Source organism: Pristis pectinata, chromosome 5 (genome assembly GCF_009764475.1).
Source record: "Pristis pectinata isolate sPriPec2 chromosome 5, sPriPec2.1.pri, whole genome shotgun sequence".
Classification (NCBI taxonomy): Eukaryota; Metazoa; Chordata; class Chondrichthyes; order Rhinopristiformes; family Pristidae; genus Pristis; species Pristis pectinata.
In genome coordinates this window covers 26,867,250-26,885,563 of record NC_067409.1, presented here as the reverse complement: position 1 = coordinate 26,885,563, position 18,314 = coordinate 26,867,250, and the positions used below count along the sequence as shown (strand labels likewise).

General features: G+C 39.2%; 1 protein-coding gene across 1 annotated transcript in view; it reads left to right on the top strand.

Moving 5' to 3' along the window:
- Positions 1–18,314, top strand: part of svila (supervillin a) — a 219,088-nt gene that overhangs the window by 81,049 nt on the left and 119,725 nt on the right. Inside the window, 2 exon segments of the mRNA XM_052016555.1 lie at positions 3,654–3,717; positions 8,940–9,028. Coding sequence (XP_051872515.1) covers positions 3,654–3,717; positions 8,940–9,028 — 153 coding nt within the window.

Here is an 18,314-nt window from a genome sequence, read left to right as displayed (position 1 = left end):
TGGTAGGCCACTTTGACCGGAATGAACAGGGAAAACATCCACGTGTCATTGTAAGCAATGAGTTTGAAGGATTCCAAAATATCCATTACAGCTATCAAACCAGGAAATCTACCCTGGAATAATGAACTTGAAATCAAACAAGGTGTAGAAAGTGACAGAAAAAGAGAAGTTGAATTAAGAGAATAATATATACAGTATTTTACTTTAAGATAGCTATAATTATTCAAAACTGACAGAATGAGACCCTGCATCTATTTATTCAATTCAATAGCAGAGTGGGTGTTTTGTCAGTAACTAAGGTGTACCTATGACATTCAGAAAGGTACTTAGATTGAAATAGTTCTTGACTCAAATAAAAAGTTAAGCCTGAATAGTATTTAATAGTTTAACGGGTAAAACAAAAATGCTTCTAATGTAGAAAAATAAAGTGAATTGTGCTTTGTCTTCACCTTACTCCATCAAAGCTATTTGTGATTTTGAACAATTCTCTCAAATTTCTTCTTACCATCAGTTCAAAGGAAACCAGTCCCAGCTTTCTGAATCTCTGCAGATAACTGAAAAACTTAACCCCTCATACCATTGCCCTAAATCTCTTCTGCACCTGCACCAAGGGCTTCACAGTCTTGTAAAGTGCGATGCCCAGAACTTTACCAATGTTTGATTTAAAAAAAATAGCACACCTTCCTTGTTTATATAGACTATTCCTCGAATTTGTTTCTTTCTTGACTTTTGCACTTGCACTGGGCTCGACCAGTGTTGAGAATGGGCTTGTTATTGGAGCCACTTCCTCCTTTTAGCTATTTAGTCATCTTCCGCTGTTTGTGACTGGATGGGATGTGATATGTCTTGAGCCAATCTGTTAACTGAGCTGTGGGATGACTTGGCTTTGGCTAACAATGAACAGAAGACAGAGAACAGTAGTAAGCAGTTATTTCTTGGACTGGAGGAAGTATACAGCATTTGTTTTCCTCCAGGTGTGGGAATACAAACCACTACTCCTTTTGGCTATTAATGACATAAGACTTGGATATACTCGGCATAATTTTCCAAAGTTTATTAACTATAAAGTGCAGTGCAAAAGGTTATCCAGATTTCTTTGGCATCATTTCCCAACCCCTCAACCTCTACTATGTAGAGGGGCTAAGGCAGCAAGCTGATGGAAATGCTACCATCCTCAAGTTCCCTTCAAGCTCATGTAAATTAACTGGCTACTGTAAATTACCCTTTCATAGAATAAATGGCAATAAGAATCAAAGGGGAGGTGATGGGCATATGTGAGATAATAAGTACAGAAGTACAGGGAAATAAGAAGGGGAATAGAAGTAATGAGCTTATTCCCCTTTGAACCAGCATGGCCCTGATAGGCTAAATGTCCTCCTCCTGTGTTGCAAGTAGAAGTAGTCACCCATCATTCCTGATTTAGAAATCTATTATTGTTCTTCACTATCACTGGTCCACGTGCCAGAACACTACACCCAACTGCATTGTTGGAGTACTTGTCAACAATGACTGCAACAGTTCAAGAAACCTGCTCCTACCACCACCTTGGAACAAATAAAGATAGGCAATAAATGCTGGCCTTATCAGTAACACCCATCTCTTGTTAAACAATTTCTGAAACAACCAATTTGTATCAATGCATCCGTTCTCCAATTAGTCGCAAACTTTAATCTTGCTAATAATTTTATTATGTAATTCTGTCACTCCTTTTTGAAAGACCACATACACAACATCAACCCTTTCAGTTAATACTTCTGAGAACTCAGCAGTGAGACATGATTTGGGAATATGCTTTAATGTACAGTAACAAAAACAATTGAAGTGGATAATTGACATTAAACAATGCCTATTCAGCACTCAATAAATCCCAGTGAATGATTTAAGTGCTTAAATTATTAAATATTAACTATAGTATCTTCAGTACTCTTTCCTATTTATTAGTTCTATGAGTAACTTGAGTCAAATTTAAACCAATGAAACTTGAAATAGTTACAATGAAACTGGGATAAAAATTTATTGCATTTAAATTATAAACATCACCTCAATAGGGATTGATATTCCTGTTGACTGTTATCCATTTTTCATATTTTAAAAGTAAATTACCAACTTCAAAAACTTCAAAGCCTCAAAATCCCCTCTTTCTTGTGTGTTTCTGAGAAAGATGTTTAATATCAGATAGCATTTTCAATACAATGAAGGAAATAACTTTTTTAAAAAGGGTGTATATCTTCAGGATGTCCCAATGTTTCACAATTAAGTGTATTTGGGACTATAAACTGTAATATGGAGGAATAAGACAGCTAAATATACTCCATTAGCTAAATACTAATGGCCGGGATCAAGAGAACTCCCCTGGTAGTCTTACAGTAGTACGATTGGGTTCTGTTGCAATGATGGATCAGTTCATGTCATGTCAGGAATAAATACAGGTTTTTGAAGGAATGAATTCACTTCAGATGTGTAGTATGGTATCTAATCTATCAAAATAACCGTGATATAAAGTCAATATGATTCTACTTATGACTAATTTAGCAGAAATGAGGAAGACTATGGCCGCCAACACTCCCCAACCCCCACCCTGTCCTTGTACCATGGCATTCAATTTTCTTCAGTCATTCCCAGGATGTGATTTCATTGGCAATGCTGGCATTTATCCATCTGAAGGTTCTCCTATATTGAGGAGCTACAGTAACTGAGGGTCAGCCGTGTTGATGGGTCTCAAGTCACACATAGGCTAAACTGGCAAAGAATGGAAATTTCCTTCCCGGAACCAAATATGTTTTTACAACAGTCTGCTTGTTTCATAGTTAGTATTACTAAGAGTTTTGTTTCTAAATTCCAGATTTATTTAATTTGAATTTAAATTTCCCGGCTGCCATGGTGGGATTCAATCTTGTATCTCTAGAGTAATGGTCCAGAAACTTGACCACTCTATTACTATACAATTCTAGAATGATTGCAGAATAATCACTGAGTGGAAAGTTTGTTTCATATTATTCAGTCAGGTAGGTGTGTGCGTGTTGCATCAGTACAGATACAATAAATATAAAAATAATTTTATCTGAATCTCTGCTGGAGTAGCCTTCAAAATAGTCATTTGTATTTGTTATTTGTATAGTTTTTTTGTACAATAGTCTTTACAATATTTTACTAGTTTTACATAGTTGTTTGTATACTTGTAATGTGCAATATTCAGGGGAGCGCTTTTTGGTGGTTTTACCCTAAAATAATTTAAGCGGAACATTCCTTCAATTGTATGGAATACTCATTTCACTGTTTAAAATTAGCTGAAATAATATGTGAAATTAAGATCTAGCCATATAGCCCACAGTATTCATTACAGCAAAGCTGAATGATAAGTGAAACCATCATGTAATATTTGACAAAGAAATGAGAGAACTAAGGGCTGGAAAGTGAAGTGAGAGGGAGGATCAAGGGGAAGAAAGACAAAATTAATGAGTAACATCCTCCTAACTCAATAACAATGGCCAGTATTTTTTAGTGGAGGCTCTTGATTGTATGCTGGCTTGGCTTCATATTTACATGACTTTATACAATAAGTTCACAAATGCATGGTGGTATTGGAGGAAAAAGGAGGGGTGATGAAAGAGCAAGGTGAAGACAAACAATATACACATTTCTGTTTGTTTCAGAAGTGGTGGCAGAACATCCTGTTGGACTTGGAAGAGGAATACTATTTCAGAAAAGGACTCTAAGGTACAATATTTACATTTATTTTCGGAATCTGATCCACATAACATTTTATAACTGTTGTTTTTGGTTCCTGCTGTGAAGGCATTCACTCCTTGGGATATGGTCTCACAGATGCTAGTTGGCTTCAACTACTTTGTCAAGCTTGGATTTTATGGGGAGAAGTGGTGTGCCCAATCCTTCCAGCCTGTTCACATGCAATTCTTCATGGAATGTAGGATAAGATCACATTCTGGTTTTGTTAAGGGAGAACTTGCAGAATGATATCACAACACAGTTGAAATAAGCTTATGGAGAGTTTGAAGACACTCTATCAGTATAAAAAGTCCTTTGTATTTCCTCCTTCGTGAACTTTTAGTGACCATTGGCTGTTTATTTGTTTCTTTGCATGCAAAGTTTTAATTCCACGTCTAGCTGTATTTTTTAAGAATTTAATATCTTTAGTTTTGGAGGAGGAGATGCGTTAAAGCAAGTTTTTCTGTAGATGGGTTGTTGATGATTATAGACTAAAAGATTGAATTGCTACTAAATATCAAGGATAGGTGGTGAGACACTCTTTAGTTGTAGTTACATGGCACTTTTGTAATAATGGATGTTTACTTGCCACATATTAGCTCATACCTGAATGTTGCCAAGTTTTGCTGCATGCAAGCATGGATTGTTTCATTTGCCAAGGCATTAAGGAGTTGAATATTTGGCAGAAGCATTTGCCTAGAACCACAAAGATCTTGCCTTTCCATCTACTGGGAGCTAGCAACTTGATTGCCTTGCTTTCCATCCAAAGGTGATTCGAGGATCAAACTTAAAGTAAGATTGTGATCCGACTTATTTGCATCATAAGATAACCTCCGACTTTCATGAAGAAACTCTTGGCCAGAAGATGCATCTATATAGAAATAGGATGGCCTCTAGATATTGGGATTGGCCTGTAAATATTTTTGCTTTTTCTCTGATCCTCATAATACAAAGGAAAGCACAGAAACAATGAGCAAAGCTCCCTGACATTAGGCAATGTTCCAAAAGTACCGGCCCTAACGCAGACATTGACAATGAGCCGCACTTGCATTCCTCCACGCCTGCAGATGGAATCATCTGTCAGACTGGGTCAGAATCTGCTTCAAGTTGAGCTGCTTTTGGCTGACGACATGGCTGTTGAATGATATTGACCTCTAAATCAAGGTCTTCTCTCATCAGTGGTTGAGACCTCACTTGTCACAAAATTTTCTTTGTATTTTTGCATGTCAAATGGCAGAAGCCTGTGGAATGACTACACTCTTGCCATGTGCAGTTTGTTATAACTTAGGAGTTTTGACAGTGATTGATTTGCGTAACATCTGTTAGCTTTTATTACCTTTTGTATTTTTGAAAGTCTGCTTAAACTTTTCTGCAAAAGATTCATCTTGTGTCTTTTTTGAGATTTAATGCAATTTTAATATTACTCTTTACCCGAGGAACTGCAGCTTTTGTCATGGCACTATTTATTCTTATTGGAATATGTCCAGACTGTATTTCAAGCATCTGTTGTTTGAGTATTTTCCATAGTTCATGCTGTCTTATCAGCCAACTTTCCTTTCCTAATTTATTTGGGCAAGTTCGCTATTTTACCTGCCTTGAAGAGTGGTATGAAGTGTATGTTTCCTTAGGCCACACTTGTTCCAATTCTGGCTTGGGGCTTCTCCAATCTTGCATTTAAACTGTTACCTAATTTACATGTGTTCTCCAAATGATGGATTATGTTGGAGAGGTTGTATTTTTTGCCCATCCAAATTGATCTGTGAAGTTAGTGGGTGTCTGTCCATGTGTCTGTGTGTTGTATAGTGTAAAGCAGATAGAGTAGGAGCACCAGATTTGTTCCCTGAAGGATTCAAGCTGTTTTATTTCCCCTAAAATTCTGATGCCAGTTCACAAATTTAAGCTCATCAGAGATCCATTGAATTTTGGATATTCAGGGAAACGAGGGACATGGGGTCAGTGAATGAAAGTAGCAGTGAGATAAAAGATTGGCAGCGTCTTATTGAGTGATGGAACAGGCCCAAGAGGCCGAAAAGCCTGCTCCTGTTTGTTTTTATCACCTCGCTAATTTGGTATCATTACCAAAGGATTTCTACATCAGTACTCCTGTACTGAGTAATGTGTGGCATCAAGTAATCCTGAGATTACTCCTCTCAAATTACTAATGTTTTTAATCTATCTCCAGATTTGATTTATATTTCTTGCTTTACTACCATTTCAAAGATGCACCATGACTTCTGGCTGGTTCTTCCATCTTTTATTTATTTTGCATAAAATGCATTCTGTACATTACACTACACTGTTTTAAGTGCAAGAATTTTGCCATTCAAAATCCTATTACTGTATTCCTGCACTTTATTTCTCCCTTTTAGCAATTATTATGTGTTACATTATCATGGTTTTGTTTGTTGCTGCACTGCCTTCCTTCTGTTCTCTACTTAAATGGATGGTCACTAAATGAAGGGTTGCTAAGGAAGCTAAATGGACGAAAGACAGATAAGTCTCCCAGACCGGATGAGGTGCATCTCTGGGTTCTGAAGGAGGTGGCTTTACAGATTGCGGAGGCATTGGTGATAATTTTCCAGGAATCGATAGACTCTGGCATGGTTCCGGAGGGTCGCATATGTAGTTCCGCTGTATAAGAAAGGTGGGAGGCAGCATAAAGGAAATTACAGACCTATTAGTCTGACATCGGTGGTGGGAAAGATACTGGAATCGATCCTCAAGGATGAGGTTATGGAATACCTAGAGGTGCAGGGCAAGATAGGTCCAAGCTAGCATGGTTTTGTGAAGGGAAGATCCTGCCTGACCAACCTATTGGAGTTTTTTGAGGAAATCACAGGTAGGGTGGATAAGGGAGAGGCTATGGATGTTATGTATTTAGACTTTCAAAAGGCCTTTGACAAGATGCCGCACAAGAGGCTAATTAATAAGATGAAAGCTCATGGGATTACAGGTAGGATATTAGAATGGGGTGGAGCATCAGCTGGTAGGCAGAAAGCAAAGGGTGGGAATAAAAGGATCCTGTTCTGGTTGGCTACTGATTACGAGTGGTGTTCCGCAGGGGTCGGTGTTGGGGCCGCTTCTTTTTACTTTGTACATTAATGATTTGGATGATGCAGTAAATGGTTTTGTGGCTAAGTTTGCAGACGACACCAAGATAGGTGGAGGAGTAGGGAGTATTGAAGAAACAGGAAGGTTGCAGAGAGACTTAGATAGTTTAGGAGAATGGGCAAAGAAATGGCAGATGAGATTCAATGTTGAGAAATGTGCCATTGTACACTTTGGAAAAAGAAATAAACCCACAGATTATTATCTAGATGGGGAGAAAATTCAAAGTACAGAAGTACAAAGGGACTTGGGGGTTCTTGTGCAGGATACCCTAAAGGTTAGCCACCAGGTCAGATCGGCAGTAAAGAAAGCGAATGCTATGTTAGCATTCATTTCGAGAGGTATAGTGTATAAAAGTAGGGAAGTGTTGATGAGGCTCTGTGGAGCACTGGTGAGGCCTCATTTGGAGTATTGTGTGTAGTTTTGGCCTCCATATCTCAGGAAGGATGTGATGATGTTGGAGAGGGTTCAGAGGAGATTTACGAGGATGATTCCCAGAATGAAAGGGCTTACATACGATGAGCGTTTGTCGGCTCTTGGATTGTACTCACTGGAGTACAGAAGAATGAGAGGGGACCTCATAAACATTTAGAATGTTGAAAGGACTGGAAAGAGTAGATGTGGCTAAGCTGTTTCCCTTGATGGGTAAGTCCAGGACTAGAGGGCACAATCTTAGAATTAGAGGGTACCGGTTTAAAACAGAAATGAGGAGAAATTTCTTTAGCCAGAGGGTAGTGAAATTATGGAATTCTTTGCCACGTACAGCTGTGGAGGCCCAATCGTTAGGGGCATTTTAAGGAGGAGATAGATAGGTATCTAATTAGTCAAGGTATCAAGGGATACAGGGGCAAGGCCAGAAATTGGGGCTAGATAGGAATAGTTTTTAGTGTAGCTCATGGAGCAGACTTAAAGGACCGAATGGCCTACTTCTGCTCCTTTGTCTTGTGATCTTGTCACCTTATTCCTTTCCTCAGACTTGTTCTGCACTGTGGGAACTATATAGGCAATGTGCATCCCAGGGATCCATTAGGCATACCGCATAAAATAACCAGCTGCACTACAGGGTAATAAACTTCCAGATGCAAACAGTTTCAGACTCTTTCCGCAGTATGTGGTTATTCTGGACCCAAAACATTAAGGACTCTCATTTCACTTGTCACTGGCTTTGTCTATCTCTGTTTAAACTGAACGGTTTTCATTGCGATTTAACATCTCAACCAAGAATTTAATAAACTACATACAAGACTGAGATTTCCTCTTTACTATGATTGCAGAAGCAAATAGAATATTTAGTTTGTGTGGACGTGTGTAGACTCTGAGGAATACCAACGTTGTAAAGTATTGAGATCACTCTTGGAGCATGCTCCTGTTTTGGTCACTAAGCAATGGCAATGGAATGGATTCAAAGATGGTTACAAGTATTAGATCATCAAGCTGCAGAAAGCTACAGGAGCTTGTGCTGTCCTCCGAGGAGGAAGACATTGAAGGAAGATCCTGATCTTTTTCAGTGATAAGAGGATTGTAGTTGCACAGTACCCTTTGTGTCATCGCGGAGTTTCAAAGTGTTCTAATGACTACCTGATAACTGCTGTAAAATGGGAAGGTTGTATGGTGTAATCATTATATTGTTGGTGTGACTGAGTAGTATAGGTTATACCTTTTTAGTCCACCCTATCAAGACTAACTTAAATTGATTCTTTGGAATGATGATGACTGGCAATTAAGATTTCAAAAACTGGATTGAGCTAAAAAGACCATTTTGATTTCTTGTCTTATAAAAACAGTTCTGATTTTTATTATCCAACTTAGAAAATAACTGTTATATTAAAATGATTAACTTAATGTGTTTACGTTGTATATTTATAACAGTAGTAGTAGTATTATTAAGTGGAAGTATTATATACTTCTGTTAATCCAGAAATGTGGAGGCCAATTATATTACAACATTGAGATTAACAAATTAGCTCAATAAAAGGCAGCAGTTGAACTTCAGACATTAGGTGGGTAGGGGAAATAGCATCCTTTTGGTTGTTTTAAGATTGCATATAATCATATTTTGTGATGGTATTACTTTCACATTTTGGAACCTTAAAAACTTTTTTTAGTTTCCAGAAGGAGTTCTCTTCTGAAGACAAAGACATTGCGAAGAAAACAAAAAATATCGACACTAATCTACTTGCTGCGCTTCCTAAAGGTTAGTACCATACTGCTTTGAATGAAATTGAGTGGTTTTTAAAAAAACAATTTGTGGGTGAGTCGTTTTTAAAAAAAACAATTTGTGGGTGTGCTGAAGATCCATAACCTTTGGGATTAGCGAAGTTGATTTGTGGAATGAATAAAGTCCTTTGAGATAGAAATGGTAAAGGCCTTTTTGATGGCTGCCAGGTCACACATACTAATTGAGTCAAATAAAAAAATATAATGTTATCATGGTCCACTAAACTAGTTGATAATGATATAATGATTTAGAACTCTGAGGAAGAAGTAGCAGTCCCTAAAACTTGAAATGTACATTTGAGATGATTGTATTGTTGAAATGATTGTTCGTTTACATATCACTTGCATACCTCTTGGGATATTGCCTTGTTTGATGGATTCTGGGGTAATCAAGTGAAACAAAATTAGCTATTGCTGCAGTGGGATTTCCAAGTTCTGTCACTTTAAAACAAAACCTTGACCATCCAATTGTACATCAGTAGATTTCTATCCAAAGAATTAATGCTTTACTTCTGCTGTTACAAGATAGGTTTATTATTGTCACTTGTACCGAGGTACAGTGGAAAAACTTGTCTTGCATACCGTTCATACAGATCAATTCATTGCACAGTACATTGAGGTAGTTCAAGGTAAAGCAATAACAGAATGCAGTCTAAAGTGTAACAGCTACAGCCAAAGTGCAGTGCAGGTAGATAATAAGGTGCAAGGTCATATCGAGGTAGACTGTGAGGTCAAGAGTCCATCTTGTCGTACTAGAGAACTGTTCAATAGTCATATAACAGCAGAATAGAAGCTGTCCTTGAGCCTGGTGGAAAGTGCTTTCAGGCTTTTGTATCTTCTCCCTAATGGAAGAGAGGAGAAGAGAGAATGTCCCAGGTGGGTGGGGTCTTTGATTATGTTGGCTGCTTTACCAAGGCAGCGAAGTATAGATAGAGTTCATGGAGGGGAGGCTGGTTTCCGTGATGTGCTTAGCTGTGTTCACAACTCTCCGCAGTTTCTTGTGATTCCAGGCAGAGCAGTTGTCAGGCAAAGTCTACTGCCTCTTTACATAATTCCAATTTTTGTATTTGCTTTCACAAATTTCACAGTATTCTAAGCACCTCAACAAAATGCCATTCACCTGAGGGGCATTAGGCTAAAGTATTAACAGTGGTTAATCCTTTGTTTGCTAATGGCTGCAAAGAGAATTAGGAAAACAGGTGAATGTCAACTGCAAATCTTCTACCTGGGACTAAAGTTGGAGTTCCACACAAAACTAAAATGTCTCAGGGGAATTGTGATTACATCGTATCCTGTTGACACTAAACCATGTAAGTGAAGTGCAGGCTCTTATTTTAGATCAAATTCATCTAAATTTGCATTGTAGTAAAGTGGTCCTTGTGGCTCATTTTGACCTTTAAAACTGGAGAGTAGTGTAGTACTATTATTAAGGATGAGATCAGTGCATTTGTGGGAAATGATCATGGCTTGGCAGATAATCATGTGGAATTGGAATCAGTTGGGTGAGCTAACAGAATAGGCCAGAAAACATTGGTGTGAGTTATTTATAGGCCACCAGATAGTAGTTGTAAGATGAGGCATGGTATAAATCAGGAAATTAGAGGTGCTTGGCGTAATACAGTAATCATGGGGTACCTCGCATATTCTGAACAAATCAAATCAACAGTAATAAGGTGGATGGACTCGTGGAGTATACACAAGATAATTTGTGAGTTCATTGTGTTGAGAAATCAATGATGGAAAAGTCTATTTTACATCTAGTATAGTGTTATGTAATTGGTTAATTTAATCTTGTTCCAAAGGTTTAGGCAAGCATGACCATAATGTAGAATTTTGAGTTTAAAAGGATGTAGTTCAATCTGAAACTAGGTTCTTAAATCTGAACAAAGGAAACTACACATGTCGGAGGAGAAGAGTTGGTAGGGACTAACTGGGAAACTACATTAGAAGGTATATTAATGGACAAGCAATGTAATCAAATAATATGTGTTCAAATATATATACCTTTTTAAAGCGTAAAAAAACAGGAAAAGTAGTCCATTCAAGGCTGACAGAAGAAATTAAAGATAGTATTAAGTCAAATGATTGGGAGCATTTGAAAGCTCAGCTAAGATGGACCAAGAAATTGATAAAGACTTCTCTTTACAATATAAGAGTAAACTGATGAGAAATATAAAAACAAACTTTTAAAACCTTCCACAATAAAAGTAAAAAGGGAAGGAGGTCAATGGCAAATATGGATTCTTTGCACAGAGACACTCAGGGAATTTATAATGGGGAATAGAAGAAAGGCTGAGGAATTAACAAACTTCACAGAAGACACAGAAAAGAGAACCAAAGGTCTGGCAAGAACGAGAAACTGAAGGAAACCAATGCGAGACTGAAAGCTGACTTTTAAACCTCAAGGACTTAACGATCTATATCTGAGAAAGAAGTGGCTGTAGAGATATCAGATGCACCAGTTATTATTTTTCAAATCAGTACACACTCTGGAGTGATTCTTGCAGATTGGAGAGTAGTAAATGTCACCCAACTATTTAAGAAAGGAGTAAGAGAGAAAGTGCGGAATGACTTGTGGCTTATCATCGATAGTGGGGAAAATGCTGGATTCTGTAAATAAACAATGTAATCATCTAGAAAAGAATAAAACAACCGAGCAGAGTCAATGTGGATCTATGAATAGAAAATTGTCTAATCTGTTAGAATTCTTTGAGGATATGATGAGTAAAATAGGTAAGGAGAAAAACTGGATGTGATGTTTAGCTTTTCAGAAGGCTTTCAATAAGGTCCCACAGAGAAAGTTGGTCAACAAGATTAGAGCTCATGCAATTGGGGGTAATATACTGGCATGGATTGAGAACAGGTTAACAGTCAGAAAGCAAAGGATACGGGGAAAATAACTTATTTTTCTTGGATTGGCAGGCTGTGAATAGTGGAGAGACTAGTGGGTTCCAGCTTTTCGGTCTGTGTCAACAACTTGGCTAAGGGAACCAAATGTCATACTTCTAAGCAAAAAACTTGCTGAAGGAACTCACTGGGTCAGGCAGCATCTGTGGAGGCGGAGGGATAATCGACTCTTTGGGCTGAAACCCAGCATTAGGACTGAGAGTGCCAGCTTCTGTCTCATACCTCCCCCTCTTTATACTGGTTATCTCCCCTCTACGATTTCAGCCCTGAGGCAAGGTCTCAACCTGAACAGTTAACCATCCCTCTGCCTCCACAGATGCTGTCTGACCTACTGCGTTCCTCCAGCAGTTTCTTTTGCTTCAGTTTCTAGCATCTGCAGTCTCTTGTGTCTTGTCGTATTTATAAGTCTGACAATGATGCAAAACCAGGAGGAGGAGGATAGAAAGGGGATATAAATACCTGAGTGGGTGAGAATATGGCAGGTGGAAAAATGTGGGACCATCCACTTTGGCCCACAGAACAAAAAAGCACAGATGCAGAGATGTACAGCACAGAAGTGGGTTCTTCAGCCACTGAGTCCATGCTGACTATCAACCACCCCTTTACACCAATCTACATCTCCACATTTCCACCGACTCCTCCCAGATTCTATTACTCACCTCCACATAAGGGGCAGTTTACAATGTCTAGTTAATCTACCAAGTCTTTTGGGTGTGGGGGGAAACCAGAGCACTCAGTGCAGGGAAATGGTGTGGAGGTAGAAGATCAGCTAAGATCTTAATGAACAACGGAACATGCTCAAACAGCCAACGGCCCCCTCCTGATCCACTTCTTATGCTTGTATGTTCTTAAGTGACTTTAAGTCGCCTCAGTAAAACAAAGGGAGATTTTAAAGGTTACCTTTGTTCTTAAGAAAAGGTACAATAAATTTCAGGGACATGATCAATTTCTCCTGTTTCCTGCTGTGGGATAATTATTCTTGATTGTTAGAAAAATATAGTTCTTGCAGCTAAAATGTGGGGTACTTCAATACTCAATGCCACTGTGAGAGCAGGAACTGTAGTAGAAATTATGCCAAGTGAACTCCACAGCAAAAGCAGCATTAGCTTTAGGAAAACTGGACTAACTCTCAGAAGTACTGGATTTCCCTGGCAGCTTTCATGAATGTTTTTAATAGAACTACCATTGAATTTCAATTTTGAATATAGCAAATATAAGAAATACTTAAATATAGACCATCAACAATATAGTTTAATTTTTGAGAGCTGCAGTCAAGGAATTGTGTTAAAATCATATTTGGAGCTGCCCTTCTGAATTTGTCTTGTATAAGGAGAACACCTGGAAATTATAAAACTATAAGACACAGGAGCTCCAAATAGGCCATTCCAGCCCATCGAGTCTGCTCCACCATTCGATCATGCCTGATTTATTTTTTCCCCCTCTATACCGTTCTCCTGCCTTCCCCTGTAACCTTTGATGCCCTCATTAATCAAGAAACTATCAAACGTCCGCTTTAAATATACCCAATGATTTGGCCTCCACAGCCGTCTGTGGCAATGTATTCCACAGATTCACTGCCCCTGACTAAAGAAATTCCTCCTCATCTCTGTTCTAAAGGGACGTCCTTTTATTCTGACTTTGTGCCGTCTGGTCCTAGACTCTCCCACTACTGGAAACATCCTCTCCACGTCCACTCTGTCCAGGCCTATCGATATTCGGTAGGTTTCAATGAGATCCCCTCTCAACCTTTTAAACTCCAGCGAGTACAGGTCCAGAGCCATCAAATGCTCCTCGTACATTAATCCTTCCATCCCTGCAATCATTCTTGTAAACCTCCTCTGGACCCTCACCAATGCCAGCACGTCCTCACTTAGATATGGGGCCCAAAACTGCTCACAATACTTCAAATGTGGTCTGACCAACACCTTATGAAGTCTCAGCATTATATCCTTGCTTTTATGTTCTAGTCCTCTCGAAATGAATGCTAACATTGCATTTGCCTGCCTTACCACCAACTCAACCTGCAAGTTAACCTTTAGGGAATCCTGCACTAGGACTCCCAACTCCCTTTGCACCTCCTCTCCCCATTTAGAATATAGTCTATGCTTTTATTCCTTCTACCAAAGTGCATGACCATACACTTCCCTACACTGTGTTCCATCTGCCACTTCTTTGCCCATTCTCCCAACCTGTCCAAGTCCTTCTGCAGACTCCCTGCTTCCTCAACACTACCTGCCTCTCCATCTATCTTTGTATCATCTGCAAACTTGGCCACAAAGCCATCATTGTGCTATGTTTAGGGTATTCACCATAACAACTCCACAATATTTGGAGTTTTACAGTATAAAAGTGATCAAGAATATTTACTGCATTAATGCCATAACATGAGCCAAATCATGCTGACCAGTAGCCAGCAGTTCCCTGTGAAATCGCCATTGGCAATTCTGACTCTCTACTCTGCAGTTGCATTTGCCATTGAGCTCAGTGGCAGAGCAATGACTCACTGATTTTAGTTTTAAAATGATTTAACTTTTTAAATATTTCTATCAGAGCGATTTTAAAAACTTTCAAAGAAAGCCTTTGACAGCTGCTCAGCCTAAGGAATCCTCACCAGTTGGAATTCGCTCCACCTTGCAAAATGCCTGTTTGGGGTGGGGTGGCACTATCAGCTTGTCCAGCCCTCCGTATCCAAAAGAGTTTATGCAGCAGGCGAGAACCATGGGTGACAAGTCCAGGCAGGAGGCTACATGCAGGATGGTCCAACCCAGTGTTGATCAGCATGCAGTTTGGAGAAAGGAAGTATCATCTACAAAGTCTGACAAAGTGTTCAACATCCTAAACATTGAGAAGAAAGGGGCAAATGTAAGATGGTATGCTTTGTACATAGGTGACTGACATCAGTCATTCCATTTTAAGCTGCTGGGCTGGCTGTCCTTTTCCTGGCTTGTGTTCATCTCTGGCAGAATTCCCACAGTCGCATTTGCCTCTTACAGCCATGCAGCTCATAGAGACCTCAAGGTCTTGCTGCTGCAGCTGTTTGACAAGGCCTCAGGCAGTGCAAACTGAGGACCCTCCCACAGACTGCGCTGAAAGACTTTGACTACTCATGCTGACTGTAGGCCTTTACGCTCTTCCAAAATGTCTCTGATCAAAGAGATTTAGAGCACTGATAATCTATTTGAATAAGCAAAAGTGATTGGAGATAAAAATTTAGGAAGTTTGAAAACTAATACAATAGTTTAAAAAAAAGGAAATTTATTTAGCTTTTTCAACAAAGGTTGACAGCCCCATTGCTTAACACACAAAGCAGAAGGGTCAGTTATGTTGATTCAGAACTATCCCTAGACTGAGTGGGGAAGGTCAGATGTGTTGGCATCTTGCCTCCAGCATAATCCGTACTTCTGTGCTGTAGCACACAGGCGCAGAAGACTGAAACCCACTGAGATGCACAGTGTAGCTAGCCATCATTTCTCTGGAATTATCATCTTGCCACCATTGTAATCCAGCACATCAATTTAGCGTTCTGAAGTATGAATTTAAAAGGATTAGAACTAGACTAATGCCATTTGCCAAGGAGAAGGAAAGATTGTCATCAACGCGTTTAAAGCAAGAGCCAAGAGCAATGACCTGAGGCACCCTTCAGGAGATACTGCAATGAGTCGTGAGTTCCAATTCCTTTAGAAATTTGCACAGATTTAAACCAAAAAATATTGCCCAAAGTGAGAAAAAATACAGTTAATAGTTCAGGTAATGAGTTGTTATCAAAATTGGTTAAAGTTAGAAATACTTTGGTTTTATGATGCAGAGAAAGGAGAGAACAGAAGGGAAGATTTGTTGATGCACTCGGGCTACTTTTACTTCATCCTGCTTGCAGATTGTAAGGACATCTGGTTCAGCTATTGTTTTTTCTCTCTCTCCCCCTGTCTCCTTGTACTACATCTTTTTAAAAAAAAAATGAACTATAATTTTCCCAGTGCTGAAAGCAGGTCACAACCTGAAACATTACCTCTATTTGTCTCTCCACAGATGCTATCAGAACTAAGAATTTTTAGCATCTATTTTTATTTCAGATTTCCAGAATCCATGTTATTTTAACATGAATACAATCTGCTCTGACAATGAATACTGTACTGACAGCTTGCTTCATTGGCACTTAAAGGTTTTAGAGTGAAACACCGTCTACTCTTAAGAGAATGAAAAACATTCCATTTAGAGAAGAGGAATGGTATCTCCCAATGTCAACCCCAGTAATTATCCCTTATAGAACCATAGAACCTTACAGCACAAAACAGGCCCTTCAGCCCACCGTGTCGTGCCGTCCATCAGACCACCCTCACACTACCTAACCCCTTCCTCCCGCATATCCCTCTATCTCACGTTCCTCCATATGCCTATCCAACAAGCTCTTGAACCTGTTCAATATATCTGCCTCCACCACCCCCCCAGGCAGTGCATTCCATGCACCAACCACTCTTTGGGTGAAAAACCTCCCTCTGACACCCATAACCTTAAAGCCATGACCTCTCGTCTTGAGCATTGGTGCCCTTGGAAGGAGGCGCTGACTGTCTACTCTATTCCTCTCAATATTTTATATGCCTCTATCATGTCTCCTCTCATCCTCCTCCTTTCCAGTGAATAAAGCCCTAGCACCTTAAGCCTCTCCTCATATTCAATACCCTCCAATCCAGGCAGCATCCTGGTAAATCTCCTCTGCACCCTCTCCAATGCCTCCACATCCTTCCTACAATGAGGCGACCAGAACTGAACAAAGTACTCTAAATGTGGCCTAACTAGAGTTTTGTAAAGCTGCATCATAACCTCGCGGCTCTTAAACTCAATCCCGCGACTTATGAAAGCCAACATCCCATTGGCCTTCTTAACTGCTCTTTCCACCTGTGAGGCAACTTATCCAATGTCTTTTCCTGAAACAGAAGTTATTTCTTTGAGGTTTGTGAGTCTTTGCTGCCTGGAAATTGGATGCCACATTTCATGCATTATCAGAGTGAGAAGACTTCCAATAATACCTCACTGGCTATAAAGTTTGTTGGAACAATCTTAAGATAAATAAATGCAGCATATAAGGACATACCTGCTTGTTCCTTTTATCTGTGTTTTCATCCTTTTGAGGGCACATCACCTGTTCAGTACCCAAGGGAGCCAGTTTCTCCATTGGAGATTGTGTAAATGTTTTAGTCTGCTGCTGCTTTGAGCATTGAAAGGATTATTCCATTGTTGGGACTGTGAAATTTAGGAAATAGCAAGTTTTGATCATCCTTTTTAAGAGGTTAAAATCCACAGGAAATGCTGGAAATACTCAGCAAGTTGGCAGCATTTCTGGAGAGAGAGAGTTAATATTTTGGGCTGATGACCTTGCATCAGAACTCAGGCTAACCTGAGTGTTTCCAGCATTTTGGTTTTTATTTCAGATTGCCAGTGTTTACAGTACATTTATATTACTTAAGAAGTTTCCTGACTTCCCATTTATTAAAGCTTTCATGAATATTCCCATCATTCCTAAGTTATTCTGCATCTTTTGAATAGACACAAGAATGAGCATGTTTTTTTGCTCCGAACAAGCTAGTTTGTGATATTAAAATGTGCCGACCAGGATAATAGGTGTTTCCTTGCATAGACCTTAAGATTTATTGAAAATATCTAACTTTCCTTTGCCGAAATTTAGCTGATCAGGTTTCTACACTTAATTGAACTTGTTGACCAACTTATTCAGCAAAATGTTTCTTGGCTACTGAACTTGGAGGTGTTACACCTGGTTGACCTCAATTGCAGAAATAACTCAAATGGACCTCATACTGGAAGCTAAGGACCTTTTTTTGCTTGTGAATTATTCAAGTTGGAACTGATCTCATTAATGAATCTCTGAAGACCTAACTTGACATGGCATATCTGGCAACAGTATGGGTTTATTTGCTTTAAAAGGTTCTCATAGATCTCCTGTGATCTTGCAAAAAAGCAGAATGGTGCAGATGAAGTGGAAAAATGAAAAGATGGGCTAGAAGTTGGAATTTGACCTGCAATAGGCACCTGTTTTTAAAAATATTGATAAATTGTCTGAGCTCCTTTGATATTACTCAGATAAGGGTGAAGGATCTATTTTGCTTGCTTCTCAATATTGCTGTGCTGCTGTTTTCTCCCAAACTTGTTACCTTTTTCTCCATTTCTCTCATGCTCTGTCTTGTGCTTAACCCCATTGCTTTGGGGAAGTGCCAGATGAGCCATCGTGGAGCATTTTGAGTCTCTCCAGCTGACTGGTTGAGTAATGTTGGTAATGGTCCAACAAAGGACACCAACCTTTGACAGCTGATGGTATTCTGGATGAAGAAAGCAATATTTTCTTT